This window comes from Leucoraja erinacea, chromosome 5 (assembly GCF_028641065.1).
Source record: "Leucoraja erinacea ecotype New England chromosome 5, Leri_hhj_1, whole genome shotgun sequence".
NCBI lineage: Eukaryota > Metazoa > Chordata > Chondrichthyes > Rajiformes > Rajidae > Leucoraja > Leucoraja erinaceus.
This window is the reverse complement of record NC_073381.1, coordinates 19,913,613-19,930,383: the sequence shown is the minus strand read 5'-3', so window position 1 is coordinate 19,930,383 and position 16,771 is coordinate 19,913,613. Positions and strand designations below refer to the sequence as shown.

The 16,771-nt window shown below is 42.1% G+C and overlaps 1 protein-coding gene across 1 annotated transcript in view; it reads left to right on the top strand.

The window, feature by feature from the left end:
* LOC129697010 (pecanex-like protein 1) overlaps positions 1–16,771 on the top strand; it is a 215,937-nt gene that overhangs the window by 112,936 nt on the left and 86,230 nt on the right. The window contains 5 exon segments of the mRNA XM_055635197.1: positions 487–596; positions 2,847–2,952; positions 5,077–5,169; positions 6,560–6,710; positions 15,822–15,963. Of these exon segments, the coding sequence (XP_055491172.1) occupies positions 487–596; positions 2,847–2,952; positions 5,077–5,169; positions 6,560–6,710; positions 15,822–15,963 (602 nt within the window).

The following is a 16,771-nucleotide window of genomic DNA, read 5'->3' as shown; positions in this document are numbered from 1 at the left end:
TCATCAAGCTGTTGAAACCAGTTTGGGAGATTACAGGGGAACAGGAATATACAGTAATTATTAGGTTCATTTGGAATGTGTGCACATGTGCGTTTAACATGCCTGACAATAATGGTCGAATTTAAACTCCCAGTCCTACTATTTCTTTCAAAAAGAGCGTCAGCAACCTCCGTGCCAACAGCCATCACATTTGAGAGGCTCTTTTATCTGAGCGAACAGAGCTGTCTAATATTCAGTCTTTTCTTATCCACCGAGAGTTTAAACACATCACCCAGCCCTCCGCAGTCTGCTATACTGGCATAATCTTTGTTATGGGGAAGCTATTCAGAACTTTAACTATTTTAAAGACCTCGGTCAGCTGTAAGTGGCTGAAACTAAACAAAATATGGTCCTTGAGCCAAATGGAATGGAAAAATGAATGTTGGAGCTTTGAATTAAACAAGTGAGGATGTAACAAGAGACAATATATTTCTCTTTGTATTGCAGGGACCTTGGGATGCCCAGCATATTCCAACCCTATTTTCTGCTTACTGTGGATTGCTGGTTGCTTGTTGCTATCACCTCAGCAGACAAAGCAGTGAGCCCGCAGTGTTGGTGTAAGTCTTTTTAATCAGAAATCTCACGCTATTTGATGATTGAGGTATTAACGTGGGTTCATTCAAACAAATCCTTGATCACAGCCTAATTTGCAGATATAAACCACTAATGACAAGATCAATGAGAATGTGGAGTAGGGTGGATCTGTAATTGACCCAAGTTGGTCTACTATGAACCCCTCTGTCAACAATGACTATGTGGTTACTTACAACCTCCCAGGTTCCTTACGAGTAGAACCATATTCTTGTTATTTTAGTATAGTGAATAAATGCATGTGAATAATTTTTCATGCATTATTGGGGGGTAAAATGCTGTTGATTTCTACAGAAAACAAAACTAAAAAAATGAAGGAGATTAAAGCAGGAGGAGAGCTTGTGACGTGAAGGCTTCTATTAATTATATGCCTGAGGGACACAGCTTGACCAGACACCTTATTTTGCAGATGGAGTGAGTACACATGCAAATAACCAAAGTTATTAAATGTGCCTTTAAAATCCAGAGATCTAGACCTCAAGATACCATTGAAATATGTTATAGTTAAAAGAATGTAATAAATAGCACAATAAATTGAAACTAAAGCCAACCATTCAAGTTTTATCGACTCCACCATTTAATAAGATCATAGTTGTCCTTTCACAGTGTCATTTTCCTCCACTATTCTCTTATTCCATGATCCCCTTATAACATCTAAAAATCTATCGATTTCTGCCTAGAATATACTCACCAACTGATCTCCTTACCACTCTCGAGTAAAGGTTTCCAAAGATTCAGTAACCTTAGAGAGGTGATCTTTTTTCTCATCTCAATCCCAAAGGGCTTATCTCCTATTTTGAGTGTGACCCTTGAAACCTCAGGCAAATAAGCGAGTTCGGTATTCCGAAAACAACAAGGAATCATGGGATTTGTCAAAGGTCACTCGCTATAAAGAAAAAACGTACGAAACGCTGGCAGTATAAACTGTGTATAAATTCTTATCTTTATTCATGATTTATGTGTAAAAATATATTGAATCTGAGGAACGGGGGTGCCAAGTAGCGGGAGAGCGGCGTGTAACAGCGAGATAGAGGGGGCAGATGCGAGTTGGAGATGGGGAGGATTAGGGGGAGACTGGACCGGCGGAGAGACATTCTCGACAGCTGCACGCACACAGACCCGTGCCTCATCAGCAGCCAGAATCGAACCTGGGTCCCCGGCGGCGCATGCGTTGCCGAACCGCCACTGGACCGTCCCCGAGTGGGTCGGAGACATCCGGGGCAACCCCGGACCGACGGGACAGCGGCCCACAGGCCCAATGCCAGCGCGGAGAAGCGCCAACCTCGGCTCAACTCCACCTGCCCGGGGGGCCAACCGACAGCCCCAGACCGGCGGGTCAACGGCCTGGAGCAGCGGCCCACAGGCCCACAGCCAGCATGGAGAAGAAACGCCAAACCCAGCTCAACTCTGCCTGGACAAGGAGAGAGACGCAGCCAACGGCCCCCGGCCCGGGAGCTGGAGCCAGCGCCTCCTCCCCACACCGGCTGCTAGTCCAGCCCGACACCTCCGGCCGCCCCCATACAGGAACGGGACACCTGGGAGGGGACGGGGAACGCCCAGCAGCAATTCAATGGCGCCCGCAGTGCTGGATACCCGACCCCGACCACGTATCCCCACCGCGCTCCCTCACCAAAGCATAAAACAATAAAAACTTCAAAATAATCTTAGTTTTTAACAAAGGAACAATAAATACAACTAAGTCATAGTTTGAAAGCAGTATTTTCTTACTTAGAAGAATCAAAGCTGGAAAAAAAACGGATGAAATGTGTACACAGCTCTGCTGCTTCCAGCAATGTTTATCCAAAGTGACCTTTGACCTGGGCATGCGCAGTCGGGATACCAAGCTCGCATATTAAATGTCAGCTCTGTATTTACCCTGTTAAACCCGCTGAGAATTTTGTAGACCAAATAAGGTTGCTCGTCATGCTGCTAAATTCAAGAGAATTCAAAACTATTTAAAACGATTGATCCCATTAGGCTCTGGGGACTAATCCACCATAATTCTCTGCAAGATCCCCAACTACTTTCTTAATCTCAAACTACCCAAAAGGGCATTTAGCCCAAGGTCACTTATTGCTTTAAGACCAAGATCAATAGATTTTGGTAAGGTAAGTAAACAAGGGAAATGGAACAAAATGTGGTAGATTGTTTTTAAGTTTATAAACTGAATAGCACTGCTATGTCACTATGTAATAAGATGTTTTGTTTCACAACAGGTCTCTCATTCGGTCTAAATTGACCAATGAATTGGAAGTTCAGGATCCTGAACATCCTCTGTCAAAATACAAGGATGTTCTTCCGGAAAAGCTCAGGAATTCTGTGGTATGTATTCCATCTTTTGACTAATCGTTGAGAGTGCTACTTTGACAACACTGCTAGTTTTGATTTTGAAATAAAATATATTGACTTCTATATGGAGTTGGATCTTCTGACTGATTCTCAGGGGAATAGACTTAAAATTATTTCAAAATCAGCACAGAATGATACAAAATCTCAGAAGGTCAAATTATGTAATCCAATTTACTATAGAGGCATAGCGTGGAAACAAACTCTTCGTCCCACTGAATCTAGGCCGACTAGCAATCACCCGTACGCTATCACTATCCTACACTCTAGGGACAATTTACAATTTTACTGAAGCCAATTAACCTAAAAAATCTTTGGAGTGTGAGAAACTATTGCATCCAGAGAAAACCCATGTGGTCACAGGGAGAACATACAAACTCCATATAGACAGCACATGTAGATAGGATCATACCCGGGTTACTAGCACTGTAAGGCAGCAGCTCCTCCGCTATGCCACTGTGCTGAACTGAAATTTAGTTCGGAGATAAAGCATGGAAACAATCCTTTCAGCTCACTGAGTCCACGTTGTCAACACCAGTTCTATGTATTCCGCTGCCTACACATTAATGGCAAATTTATAGAGGCCAAATGCGAATGTCTTTGGGATGTTGGAGGAAACCAAAGCACCCGGAGGAAACCCATGCAGAGAACATGAAAACTCCACACAGGCAGCACCCGAGATCAGGATCAAACGCTGGGTCCCTGGCGCTGTGAGACAGCAGCTCCACCAGCTGGTCCTGTATTCATCTTGAGTATAGCAAAATTTGGGTGAAGATCTAATGATCGTGTTTGGAATGATTAAGCATTGTGATGAGATAGGCAGAAAAATTAACTTCCTCTGATGGTGGAGTCCAGATCCTATGAAATATTCCTTCACACAGAGGGTGGTGGAAAGCAACAACTCTCTTCCACAACTAGGTGCTGAGACTGCAGTCCCACTGAAAATTCCAGACCTGAGATTGCTAGGTTTTAGTCACGGATAGGAAACCTTGTTAATAGAGTAAAGATATGAATCAGCTGTGTGCTGAACACTTGGACTTTGTGGAAAGAGAGAGGGGGCTAAGACAAATTAAATATATTTTCATAGATTTACTCCTGGAACTAAATGCACTGCTACCATTCCTAATATAGAATGTTTCCCATGTTACGAAAAGTTGCATTCCTTAAAAGCTCTCTGTTTGCTATTTCCTGTAATGCAAACTTTTCCCATTGAATCCCATGTTGTAGGTGGAGAGGCATTCCTAGAGGAAGTTTTTCTCTCAACAGTAATGGCCCAACAGGCGCACCACAAGCAAAAAAATTCAGATTGCTTTGTTGGCAGAAAGTGTTGTCGTTTTAATGAACTAGAAATGACTATTAAAGTGTCATTGTACAAGTATCAATAGAATAAATTACCTTGTTTTAGAAGGAACTGCAGATGCTGGAAAATCTAAGGTAGACAAAAATGCTGGAGAAACTCAGCGGGTGCGGCAGGACCTTTGGAGCGAAGGAAATAGGGAATAAATTACTTTGTTGGTTTCCAAAGCAAATCCCTTAAGTGGCCACATTCTGTGCACTGGCAGCCTTAAATCATCTTTGGAAACTAGTTTAGTTCTCTGTATACATTTTGTGCTGATTTTTCCCGCACATAAATTCTGTAATCATGAATTTCTATTCCATATATCAAATTTTTAGGTAGTGATTTATAAATTCCATAAAGGCAAATTTGAATTACTCCAATTGGCCTAATGTGGAGATATTCTGTTAGTCTTTCTGGCCAGTGGTCTCATGGAGGAGAATGCCCCTTTCAAACGTTTCGTCTCCTCCCGGTTCTTCCATCAAATATTCTAAATCTGCAAGAAAAAAACTTGGGCTTGAGAACGGGCTGAGACTAATTCAATGCACTTTCAAAGAGTTGATATGGTCATCATAGGTTAAATAGGTCCTTTATGTTGTTTGATTCTCTGACATTCTTCAAGAGGAAACAAAGGGTTATTTATGATCTCTCTAGGTTGGTATTCACTGAAGTTTTGAAAGGCTTATTACATTAGTATATTTGAAAATATTTTCAATCTTGTTTGCATATCAGAATTATGTCAAAATGTATCTATGTCTTTGCAGAGGGAAGTTTTGAAGTCTGATCTTGTCATGTGTGCAGTAATTAGTCTCCTGACCTTTGCAATCAGCACAACCACCGTTTTCCTCTCATTAAAGGTACTTATTTGTGTTTAGCACTAACACTTCTTGTTGGCATTTAAACTTTTGCAATATTCTTTATAGTTTAATGTTTTAAGAAATCAAATCAATACGGAAAGTTTAGACTACAGGGATATGGGCCAAACAAGGGAAAGTGGACTAGTGCAGATGGGGCAACTTGGTCAGCATGTGCAAGTTATGCCGAAGGGTCTATTTCCATACTGTATCATTCTATGACTCTAAAACTGTTAGCAGATTTCCCTCGATCACATAGATAAGAGCTCTTACAAGGTCGAGGCATGTCGAGCCATTTGCTGTTTGTATCACAAGTGTTGACAAATCTGCTCAGTCAAAATGGAAGAACCTCCAAAAACACAACAAAAATGTTAAGCAAGACATTGATAATTTATAATCAAAGGACTCCTCTTGCATTTTAATAGCTTATCTTTAACCTGGTAATTTACAATTAAATGGCTAACTCTTAATCAAATTGTTCCTGCAAAACCCGGCAGTCCATTGAATTAAATTTTTGTAAGCGATTCATTTTGTGCTGAATGGTGCTGTTGGAAAATTCTTGCCTTCTAATCCATGTTTCCCTAATCTACTGAGCAGGCAAGGTCACCAACAAACACCCTAAAGGAATGAACATCACTGAAACTTGCTCTGGCAGATCCATGATAACAATCAGTTGATAACAACCAATGAAAAAGCCAGTTTACTCTTCCTTACCCCGGGAGTGAGCAAAACTGATTTATAACACAGTCAACCTTCATTTCCCCTTAAATTCATGAGCCCAAGTATTCCCTTCCTTCAACCTGCTGAGTGAATATTCCAGCAACTGATTTTCAACAGTAGTCGTAGAACTACACAGCAAGTTGTGAGAAGTCATGAAAGCTGTCAAATCGTCTCCCAGAAGTTTCCTAAATTTTGACATTGAAACATGAAACAGGATTACAAACGAGAACAGAAACCTTGCTACTTGCTATTCCGCCCAGGCCTCAGAAACACTGTGCTAGAACTAGGATCACCTGATATGGTTTAGAGTGAAAATGTGAAGATTAGTGGTTTAGCAATTGAAGCATGACCACCAGTGATTGAGCTTTGAAAGCCAAAGATATAATGTAGATGAGACTGGAGATCTTGGAATTAGAAATGGAGCAGGCCATGGAGGTAGTGAGGGATTGACAATGGCATGGAGAAATTTAAATAATGCTTGTAAGACTGCTAATCAGCAAGTACTGGGGTAGTCCATTGCCTGCCTGATTTGCTCCGCTCTTCAGAATCACTTCAACATTACCACCAGATTAACTAATTGAAGAGCCTAGCATTGGCGAGGCTGCATTTTGCATTATATGCTTATGGATAATTTTAACAGCCACCTCCAGTTAAACATCTTTCTTTGTTCCAGCCTTTTCTTGGTTTTGTGCTGTATACTTTGGCTGGCACAGTCGGATTCATGACACATTACCTACTCCCGCGACTCCGCACACAGGTTCCGTGGTTCTGCTTTGCGCATCCTTTGTTTAAAACTAAGGAATACCGTCAGTTTGAAGTCCAAGGTTAGTAATAAAAAGATTCTACAGTTTATATCAGTCAAACTAGTGAGAAATTAAATGATGATAAACGTATCCATTCTTTTCTGTATCCCAATGATTTTACTGTCAGATTTTTAGCTCCTCTGGAATGCTAACCAAGAAGGCCAGGGCTGGGGACTGAATATTCAAGGGTATACCTCCTATCGAAAAGACAGACAGGTGGGCAGAGGGGGTGGGGTTGCCCTGTTGGTGAGGAATGAAATTCAGTCCCTTGCAAGAGGTGACATTGAAACAGGAGATGTGGAGTCAGTATGCATAGAACTAAGGAATTGTAAGGGTAAAAAGACCCTAATAGGACTAATCTACAGGCCCCCAAACAGTAGCATGGACATAGGGTGCAAGTTGAATCAGGAGTTAAAATTGGCATGTAGTAAAAGTAATGCTGTGGTTGTTATGGGAGATTTCAACATGCAGGTAGACTGGGAAAATCATGTCGGTGCTGGACCCCAAGAAAGGGACTTTGCAGAGTGCCTTCGTGATGGATTCTGAGAACAGCTTGTATTGGAGCCTACCAGGAAGAAGGCAATTCTGGATTTAGTGTTATGTAATGAACTGGATTTGATAAAGGACCTCGAGGTTAATGAGCCATTAGGAGGTAGTGACCATAACATGGTCAGGTTTAATCTACTATTGGAGAGGGAGAAGGGTAGATCGGAGGTGTCAGTGTTGCAGTTGAATAAAGGGGACTATGGGGCCATGAGGGAGGAGCTGGCCAAAGTTGACTGGAAAGATACACTAGCAGGGATGACAGTGGAACAACAATGGCAGGTCTTTCTAGGAATAATACAGAAGGTGCAGGATCAGTTCATTCCTAGGAGGAAGAAAGATTCCAAGGGGAGAAAGGGGCGACCATGGCTGACAAGGGACGTCAGGGACAGTATAAAAATTAAAGCGAAAAAGTACAACGTAGCAAAGATGAGCAGGAAGCAAGAGGATTGGGTAATGTTTAAAGAACAACAGAAGATAACCAAAAAGACACTACGGGGAGAAAAGATGAGGTACGAAGGTAAGCTAGCCAGAAATATAAAGCAGGATAGTAAAAGCTTCTTTAGGTATGTGAAGAGGAAAAAATTAGTGAAGACCAAAGTTGGACCCTCGAAAAAGGTGAATTTATTATGGGGAATAAGGAAATGGCAGATGTTGAACAGGTACTTTGGATCTGTCTTCACTAAGGAGGACACAAACAATCTTCCTGATATAGTAGTGGCCAGAGGATCTGGGGTGACGGAGGAACTGAAGGAAATCCACATTAGGCAGGAAATGGTGTTGGATAGACTGATGGGACCGAAGGCTGATAAATCCCCAGGGCCTGATGGTCTGCATCCCAAGGAAGTGGCTCTAGAAATGGTGGATAAATTGGTGATAATTTTCCAATGTTTTATAGACTCAGGATTAGGTCCTGTGGATTGGAGGGTAGCTAATGTTATCACACTTTTTAAGAAAGGCGGGAGAGAGAAAACAGGAAATTATAGAATAGTTAGCCTGACATCGGTGGTGGGGAAGATGCTGAAGTCAATTATAAAAGATGAGATAGCCGAACATTTGGATAGCAGTAACTGGATTGGTCCGAGTCAGCATGGATTTATGAAGGGGAAATCATGCTTGAATAATCTTCTGGAATTTTTTGAAGATGCAACAAGGAAAATGGACAAGGGAGAGCCAGTAATGTACCTGGACTTTCAGAAAGCATTTGATAAGGTCCCACATAGGAGATTAGTGGGCAAAATTAGGGCACATGGTATTGGGGGTGGAGTGCTGACATGGATAGAGAAGTGGTTGGATGACAGAAAACAAAGAGTAGGGATTAACGGGTCCCTTTCAGAATGGCAGGCAGTGACTAGTGGGGTACCGCAAGGCTCGGTGTTGGGACCACAGCTATTTACAATATACATCAATGATTTGGATTAAGGGATTCAAGTTACATTAGCAAATTTGCAGATGGCACAAAGCTGGGTGGCAGTGTGAACTGTGAGGAGGATGCTATGAGAATGCAGGGTGGCTTGGACAGGTTGGGGGAGTGTGCAGATGCATGGCAATGAAGTTAATGCGGATAAATGTGAGGTTATCCACTTTGGTAGCAAAAACAGGAAGGCAGATTACTATCTAAATGGCGTCAAGTTGGGAAAAGGGGAGGTTCAATGGGATCTGGGGGTCCTTGTACATCAGTCTATGAATGTAAGCATGCAGGTACAGCAGGCAGTGAAGAAAGCGAATGGCATGTTGCCTTTATAACAAGAGGAATCGAATATATGAGTAAAGAGGTCCTTCTGCAGTTGTACAGAGCCCTAGTGAGACCACACCTGGAGTATTGTGTGTAATTTTGGTCCCCTAATTTGAGGAAGGACATTCTTGCTATTGACGGAGTGCAGCGTAGGTTACAAGGTTAATTCACGGGATGGCGGGACTGTGATATGCTGAGAGAATGGTGTGGCTGGTCTTGTACACACTGCAGTTTAGAAGGATGAGAGGGGATCTTATTGAAACATATAAGATTGTTAAGGGTTTGCACACGCTAGAGGCAGGAAACATGTTCCGGATGTTGGGGGAGTCCAGAACCAGGGGCCACAGTTTAAGAATAATGGGTAAGCCATTTAGAACGGAGACGAGGAAACACTTTTTCTCACAGAGAGTGGTGAGTCTGTGGAATTCTCTGCCTCCGAGGGCAGTGGAGGCCGGTTCTCTGGATACTTTCAGGATAGAGCTTGATAGGGCTCTTAAAGATAGCGGAGTCAGGGGATATGGGGAGAAGGTAGGAACGGGGCACTGAGTGGGGATGATCAGCCATGATCACATTGAATGGCGGTGCTGGCTCGAGGGGCTGATGGTCTACTTCTGCACCTATTGTCTATTGTCTATCCACTTTCTGCAAGACAGTGGGGGTGGGACTGATGATCGAGGGCGCCGATTGGACAAGAGAGATGACGGTTAGCAGGCAGTGGGGGGGGGGGGACGGGACACATGATGATTCAGCGTAATGATTGGATGAGTGGGGTGTCAGTCAGCGGTGGAAGTATGGGGGTGGGACTGAGGATAGAACGAGGTGATTGGAGGAGACATCCTCGTGGAGCAAAGATCATAGAGCGGAGCTTGAATCGGCCCGTTCGCGGGGCCTTTCATCACCCGGCGCGGCTTAAAATCGTCCACGGGATCTTCCATCGCCCCGCGGTCAAATTGCTGCGTCGAGGAGATCGAGGCTCCCGATGTTGAAGTTCCCGTAAGTCCAGGCAGGCAGAGTTGAGCTGCTTCTCCTTCCTGGTGTGGGCCTGGGGGTGCCGGTCCCATCTGACTCCCGACGTCTCTGGCCGCCCCCGGATGGCGGCGGGGGGGTGGGGGGGGCAGAGACGTCGGCAGTCAGATGGGACCGGCGCGCCCAGATCCATGTCGTAGTAGTATTTATGTCGCGACACGGCTGCTGAGAATGTTTTTCGCTTATGACCTATGACCTGGGCATGCGTAGTCGGAATACCGAACTCGCTTATTCTATAAATTTAGGTAACTTATACAAACACTCCCCTCCCCTCTCCCCTTCCTCCATTAAAGGTTGGTTAACCAGTTCCACAGTTCGCATTGATGTATCCCTCAGGATAGCACCATCACTTGCCAACAATTGGCCTATCGGGGAACCACCCTGCCTGAGTTAATCTGTTGCTAGTCCTAATTTGGCCTGGCCTTTTCTTGCTTCAAGTTTCTAAATCCCCCCCATAATCAGTCTGTAGTAGGGTCCCGATGCGAAGTGTCACCCATCCATTTTCTACAGAGATGCTGCCTGACCTGCTGAGTTAGTCCAGCACTTGTGTGTATCTTTTGTACAATGGCTGATGTTATGAGTTGTGAACAAAACAAAGTTGTGTTAAATGGGCAAACAGTTGTTATACCAAGTGTGTAAAGAAAACATATTTATAAGAGTTTCACACCGAATGTTCTGGTTTGTGAGCATGAAGGCAGTGGGTAAAAATTGTGTTTTTTGCTTTGGATTAGACAGAGATCTAGAAGAGTTAGTGGACAAATGTTCAGTCTGTCAGAATTGATGAAACAAACTAACAAAGACAGAGATGGAAATGGCCACGAATTGTCCCAAAGAGAACAGAATAATAATTACAAGAGGATTGATAAATTCTTAGTACTCATTGATAGTCACTTGTAATGAGCGAGGTGGGAGATATTGTGTCACATGCTATAAACAAATTGAGATTGTTATTTCAGAAGACCTAGTCTTGGATAATGAACCAGATTTGTTCATTATATTTGAACACATAATGAAATAAGACAGTAGTAAACACGTGCTTATTTCACCTGTCATCCCATGTCAAATGGTGCAGAGGAGAGATCAGTGAGAATTGCAAAAGAATCCGTGAATAAATGAGCATTACGGATTTAATAATGAAACATCTATGAGCAAATTGTCTGCTGACCTGTAGAATAACACCACAACAGGGCGGATTCCTAATGTGCGGAAGACTTTGAACATGATTGAGCTTAGTTCAATCAAATCTAGAAGTGAATGTGGAGGAGAAGCAAATGAGGCAGAAATGAAATTATGTTTTGAGCTCTGGAGAGAAATAATTCAATCAACACGATAAAGTTCATCTATTAACTCCACCTGACATTTGATGTTGGAATGATAGTTGAATTGTGTGGTACAAAGATATTTCTTGTGATATAAAAAAAATAATCAAACTGGCTGCCGTTTTGCAGGGTATTTCAGGTGAAAGTTGACATTGATCACCCACTGGGCACTTGTGGCCGAGGATGACTGCAAATGCTTCTGCTATTCTTTAATATTTTGGGCCTTATTTTATTGAAGCTGGGGTGTTATTGGAGCCTCCTCCTATTAGCACCATTCACAATTAGTCACAGCAGGGATGAAAAACTTTGATCTGATCTGTTGATTGTAGAATTACTCAACTCCATCTATTCAATGCATCATGTTTCTGCTGCTTACTGCACCTATCTTGTAACTTTGACAGTCTGAAAAAGGGTCTCGACCCAAAACATTGCCTATTTCCTTCGCTCGATAGATGCTGCCTCACCCGCTCAGTTACACCAGCATTTGTGTCTACCTTGTAGCTTTGACAGGTCGCTTAATTCTGCTCTTGGCCTGTCCCTCTGCACTGCTCATTGAACCAGGCTTGAAAACCTGCTTGGCAGTAATGTCAGAGTTAAGGATACATCAGACCATGAGGTTCAGACTATGGTGTGGTATTTCAGCCGTTGTCAGTAGTCCTCGGTGATGTCCATTGTTGAGTTGCCAGATCTGCCCTGAGTTGATCCCATTTTCCAAAGGATGGAGGCTGTTCTAGGTGTGAAGATATTTTTTTGCTTCCATGCGTACTGTGCTGTCATGTAAGGATGCATTTGCGAAAACTATCTGTCAATGACCAGTATACACGTTTGGTTGTTCAGTATTGATTGATGTTTGTAAGCGAAGGAATCTAAACGAAGGAAGTTGTGTAAATCAGAGTCGGTGTATTGATTGAGATGTTGATCAAAAAGATGAACTTCTGATCACTATAGAAAGTTGGCAAGCTGTTATGTGAGCTGGCACATTCACTTTGTCTTCTTTAATAATTTCCGTTCAACTACTACAAGATGAATTGCAGGAATGGATAAATGACGTTGTGAAAGAGACGGACGGTTCAATTAGTGAGCGTGTGATCTCCCCTCTCAGATTTCTTGGAAGGAGTTGATCAGCCTGAGTGCATCCATTATCTTTAAATACTGAAGCACTGTAGTTAATAATTAATAAATGGATATAGGTTTTACCTTTTAATTTGTTATTTGATAAGGCTCGTTGTCTGTCTACAAAGCTTGCCAATTTAACCTGATCCCTCGTGTGTAATTTTAATAAAATGTAAGCTATTAATTGACCCAGATGATATTGCAGATAAATATTCTTGGCTGCCTCCATGATTTATACATGCTAACAGATTATAAATGTTAACAATTACCATCCTTAGTTTCACGTCACTCTGGCTTTGCACTATCTATCTTTATAAACTCCTCCAGCTTGATATTCCTCTCTGTGCTCTTCCAAATCTGATTTTAATCAGCTTCATCATTAGCTGGTTTATTTTAACCTCAGAGGGCCATGCACTACAGGTCTCCACTATGCCCCCCCCCCCAAGCCACACTGGTTCTCATTCTCTGTCTCTTCTTAAAATATATTCCTCATGACCCACTGCTTTTTGATCAGCATCCCAATTAATTCCCCGCATAATTCCCCGCATGGGTTTGTATAGTGTTTTATTTTAAAATACTCCTGTTAGAATTGTGTAACTTAAAATGCACCGCATGAAATGCTATTGAAAAATTGTTTTGAAAATGTATTTTCCCAAAACAATACTCTTTTTGTGCATGTTTAGATACAGTATGAAACAAAACATGGTTATTTCCTCACTTTTTTGTGCAATTCATGAACATTTCTGTGTGTTACAAATGAAAGTAATCATTGAGAGTCAAGTGTGAAAGTGATGTGACAGGGGCTTGTGGATTGCTGCGGTTATAACTGTATATGGCTACATTGGGATTACTTAAAGTGGAGCTTAATTGGCTTGAGCAGCACAACAGTAATAGCGAATTAAAACCTTCATGCCTTGTAACTGCGCTGAATGCGAAATGGAGCTTGGTGTACAGTAAAACATCACCTGGAGCTAAAAACATGATTGTAATTGAATTGAGCTCTTTGGTTCTGAAGATGTGCTAAAAGGGTTTTGAAGTAGACAACAAATTAATTTGTTGATATGATATTGCATTTACAACAGGAATATATTGAAAATTGTTTATGGGGCAATAAAACGCGCTATGCTCTAATCATTCAGTAGTTTTGTTTAGATTAGCGATACAGTGCGGAAAGGGGCCCTTCGGCCCACCGAGCCCACTCTGACCTTCGATCACCGTACAATAGTTCTATCCTACACACCAGGGACAAATTACAGAAGCCAATTAACTTACAAACCAGCATGTCTTTGGAATGTAGGAAGAAAGTGGAGCATCTGGAAAAAACCCATGCGCTGTTAGGCAGCAACTCCACCACTGCACCACTGTGCCACCAAAGATTCCTCCCGTTAATGTTAATTTTTACATTACATCGTCCAAAATGGCTGCCACTTGCTGGTTCCATGCGAACACAAAATATAGTGATACGGGGAAGTTGATATAGGACTTCTTTTATAACCATATAACCATATAACCATATTGTCGGTATGGTGCCGAACACATAATGTATCCTTTATTGTCGATATGGGTAGAGTGTATTGGGTGAGGATTATTTTTATCATTTGAAATTTGTGACTAGTGCTGTACCAAAGGGATGGTTGCCGGGATCCTTTCTGTCAACTAAATTAATGGTTTGGGTACAAATGTTGGAGATATGCAGATGACTTTACAGATGACACAAATATAAATGTGAAAGGTAGTTTTAGGCTAGAGGACTATGTTGTTTAGTTGGTAAGATGAGCAGAGCAATGGGATGTATTTAGTCTTGATAAGTGTGAGGTGATGCACTTCTGCAGGACTAGTAGGATAGGATACACACAATGAGTATTGAGGAACAGAGAGACTTTGGCACAAATCCAACGACCCTTGAAGGTGCCAGCACAGGCAGATAAGGTAGTAAAGAACATAATGAGAAACTGTCTTCATGAGGCATGACAAAGGATAAAGGAACAGATGTTATTGTTTAGGCCACAGCTTGAATATTGTGTGTCATTCTGCAAGCATATTGCCTCCTCCATTGACAGAGTGAAGCTGTATGCAAACTGGAAGTATAACACCTCGCATTCTACTTGGGTAGCTTACAACCCAATGGTATGAACATTACATTCTCCAATTTTGGTTAACTACCAAAGTCCCTCCCATTTCTTCCCCCCTCCTGTGCCCTACATGGGCTCTCCCCACTTGGATTCACACCTATTCCTCCCTTCCCCTTCCATCTACATTCCTTCCTCTAGCTTCACAATACACATAGCATTTTGTCTCACACCTTCTGTCTTTTTGTCCCTGGCCTTTGTTCAACTATCTGCCAATCAAATATTGAATTGCCAAGATATAGCAGGAGTAAGTGCTGTTCAGAATGGTCGTTCCAAAGCACTTCACTTTTTCATTTTTCAAGCATTGCCACTGATGGATAGAAAGAAAATTGGCTGCTTTATGTGCACAGGATGATCTCCAAGCAGCAAGCTGAAAATTATCACACATGATCTGTTTTTCGGTGGGATAACTATTGATTATGATACCAGGGGAAATTCCTCTGCTGCTTTTAAAGTAAAAGTCATGGAACATCTGAGGAGAAGCCGTGAACCAGTTTGACATCTAAACTGAGAAATAGCACTTCCAAGAATAGATTTTCAAATCTTTGTGAACTGGTTGAAGCAATCTGGGTAAATTGAGAGGATAATTTGGCCTGTGTTTGAACACAAGCACCATGAACAAGAGGGAAGAGTTCTGATCTTAGATACCATGCATAATTCACCTATCAAATCTGAATTTCATTTGAAATCAGATTATTCCTCATCTTATAAGTACAAATTGCCCGGTGAAACTTCAGGGTTTAGGTTTATTATTGTCACGTGTACCGAAGTACAGTGAAATCTTTAGGTTTGCATGCTATCCAATCAGATCAGACATTAATACAATCAAGCCAAACTCAGGTACAATAGGTAGAGCAAAGGGGAAGATACAGAGTGCAGAATATAGTTTGCAGCATTGTAGTGCACCAGTTCCATAGATAAAGTCCAATGTCCACAGTACAGTAGTGGTAGATCGAGAAATAGGGAACCCATCCTTAGCATACGAGCGATAACTTCAAGAGACAGATAAAAGCAGGCAAGCAGTGACAAATTGTTGAATGCACCAGGTTTAACAGAAAAGGGAAGCAATTGCAGTCCAGGTATCCAGATGCTGATAATTAGTCTCTTCATTTATGTCATCATCAAAAATCCTTGAAATTATTCTTACTCTTTTCCACCATTCAATTTGATTACCTCTGATCAGTATCTTAATTCCATCCACTCACTTATGTGCTGTGGCTAATTATAATCTCTTAATTCTGCAATGAATCCATATCTTGTGTTCCAGATGCAGCCCAGTTGATGTGGTTTGAGCGGATATACGTCTGGCTCCTGTGTTTGGAGAAGTACGCTATTTACCCAGCTGTGGTACTCAATGCACTCACCAATGATGCTTTCTCCCTCAGCAGTCGCAAGAAGCTGGGCATACAGTAAGCAGCACACATGCTTATATTACATCACCTTCAGCAGTTCCATCTCTGCCTTTGTTGATGGTCATAATTTATCAGTTTCAATGAAGGTTGAATTATATTTTGTGAATTATTATAACATTGTCTAATCTTCCCCTTGTACTGTTTGGGGCACATAGCCACAAAGTAATGGGAGAATTGCCCTATACACACAGAGGGATGAGTCAGTGGAATGTACTGCTGAAGTAAGGGAGTGAGGCAGAGCTCTACAAAGGATAGGTTAGTTTGGAGGATGAAGCAACTGGAGTAATGACAATAGAGCAGCCCGAGGGATTGGGGAACTGCCAGAATGGAGACTCAACACCAGCATGTTCTATTGGCTTCCCACTACAGTCTGAATATAGGCCTGTTTATTCAACGTGGTGACCTTGGAAGGGTACAATGTGTATTTCCTGGAGTTTATGTTGATAATCCTCACATGGAGAGCACACCATGTTAGTTCACTCCAGCAGAAAAAGAATTGTTGCAGGCATTTGATGATATAACTATATAACCATATAACAATTACAGCACGGAAACAGGCCATCTCAGCCCTTCTAGTCCGTGCCGAACACTTACTCTCACCTAGTCCCATCTGCCTGCACTCAGACCATAACCCTCCATTCCTTTCCCGTCCATATACCTATCCAATTTATTTTTAAATGATAAAATTGAACCTGCCTCCACCACTTCCACTGGAAGCTCATTCCACACAGCTACCACTCTCCGAGTAAAGAAGTTCCCCCTCATGTTACCCCTAAACTTCTGTCCCTTAATTCTCAAGTCATGT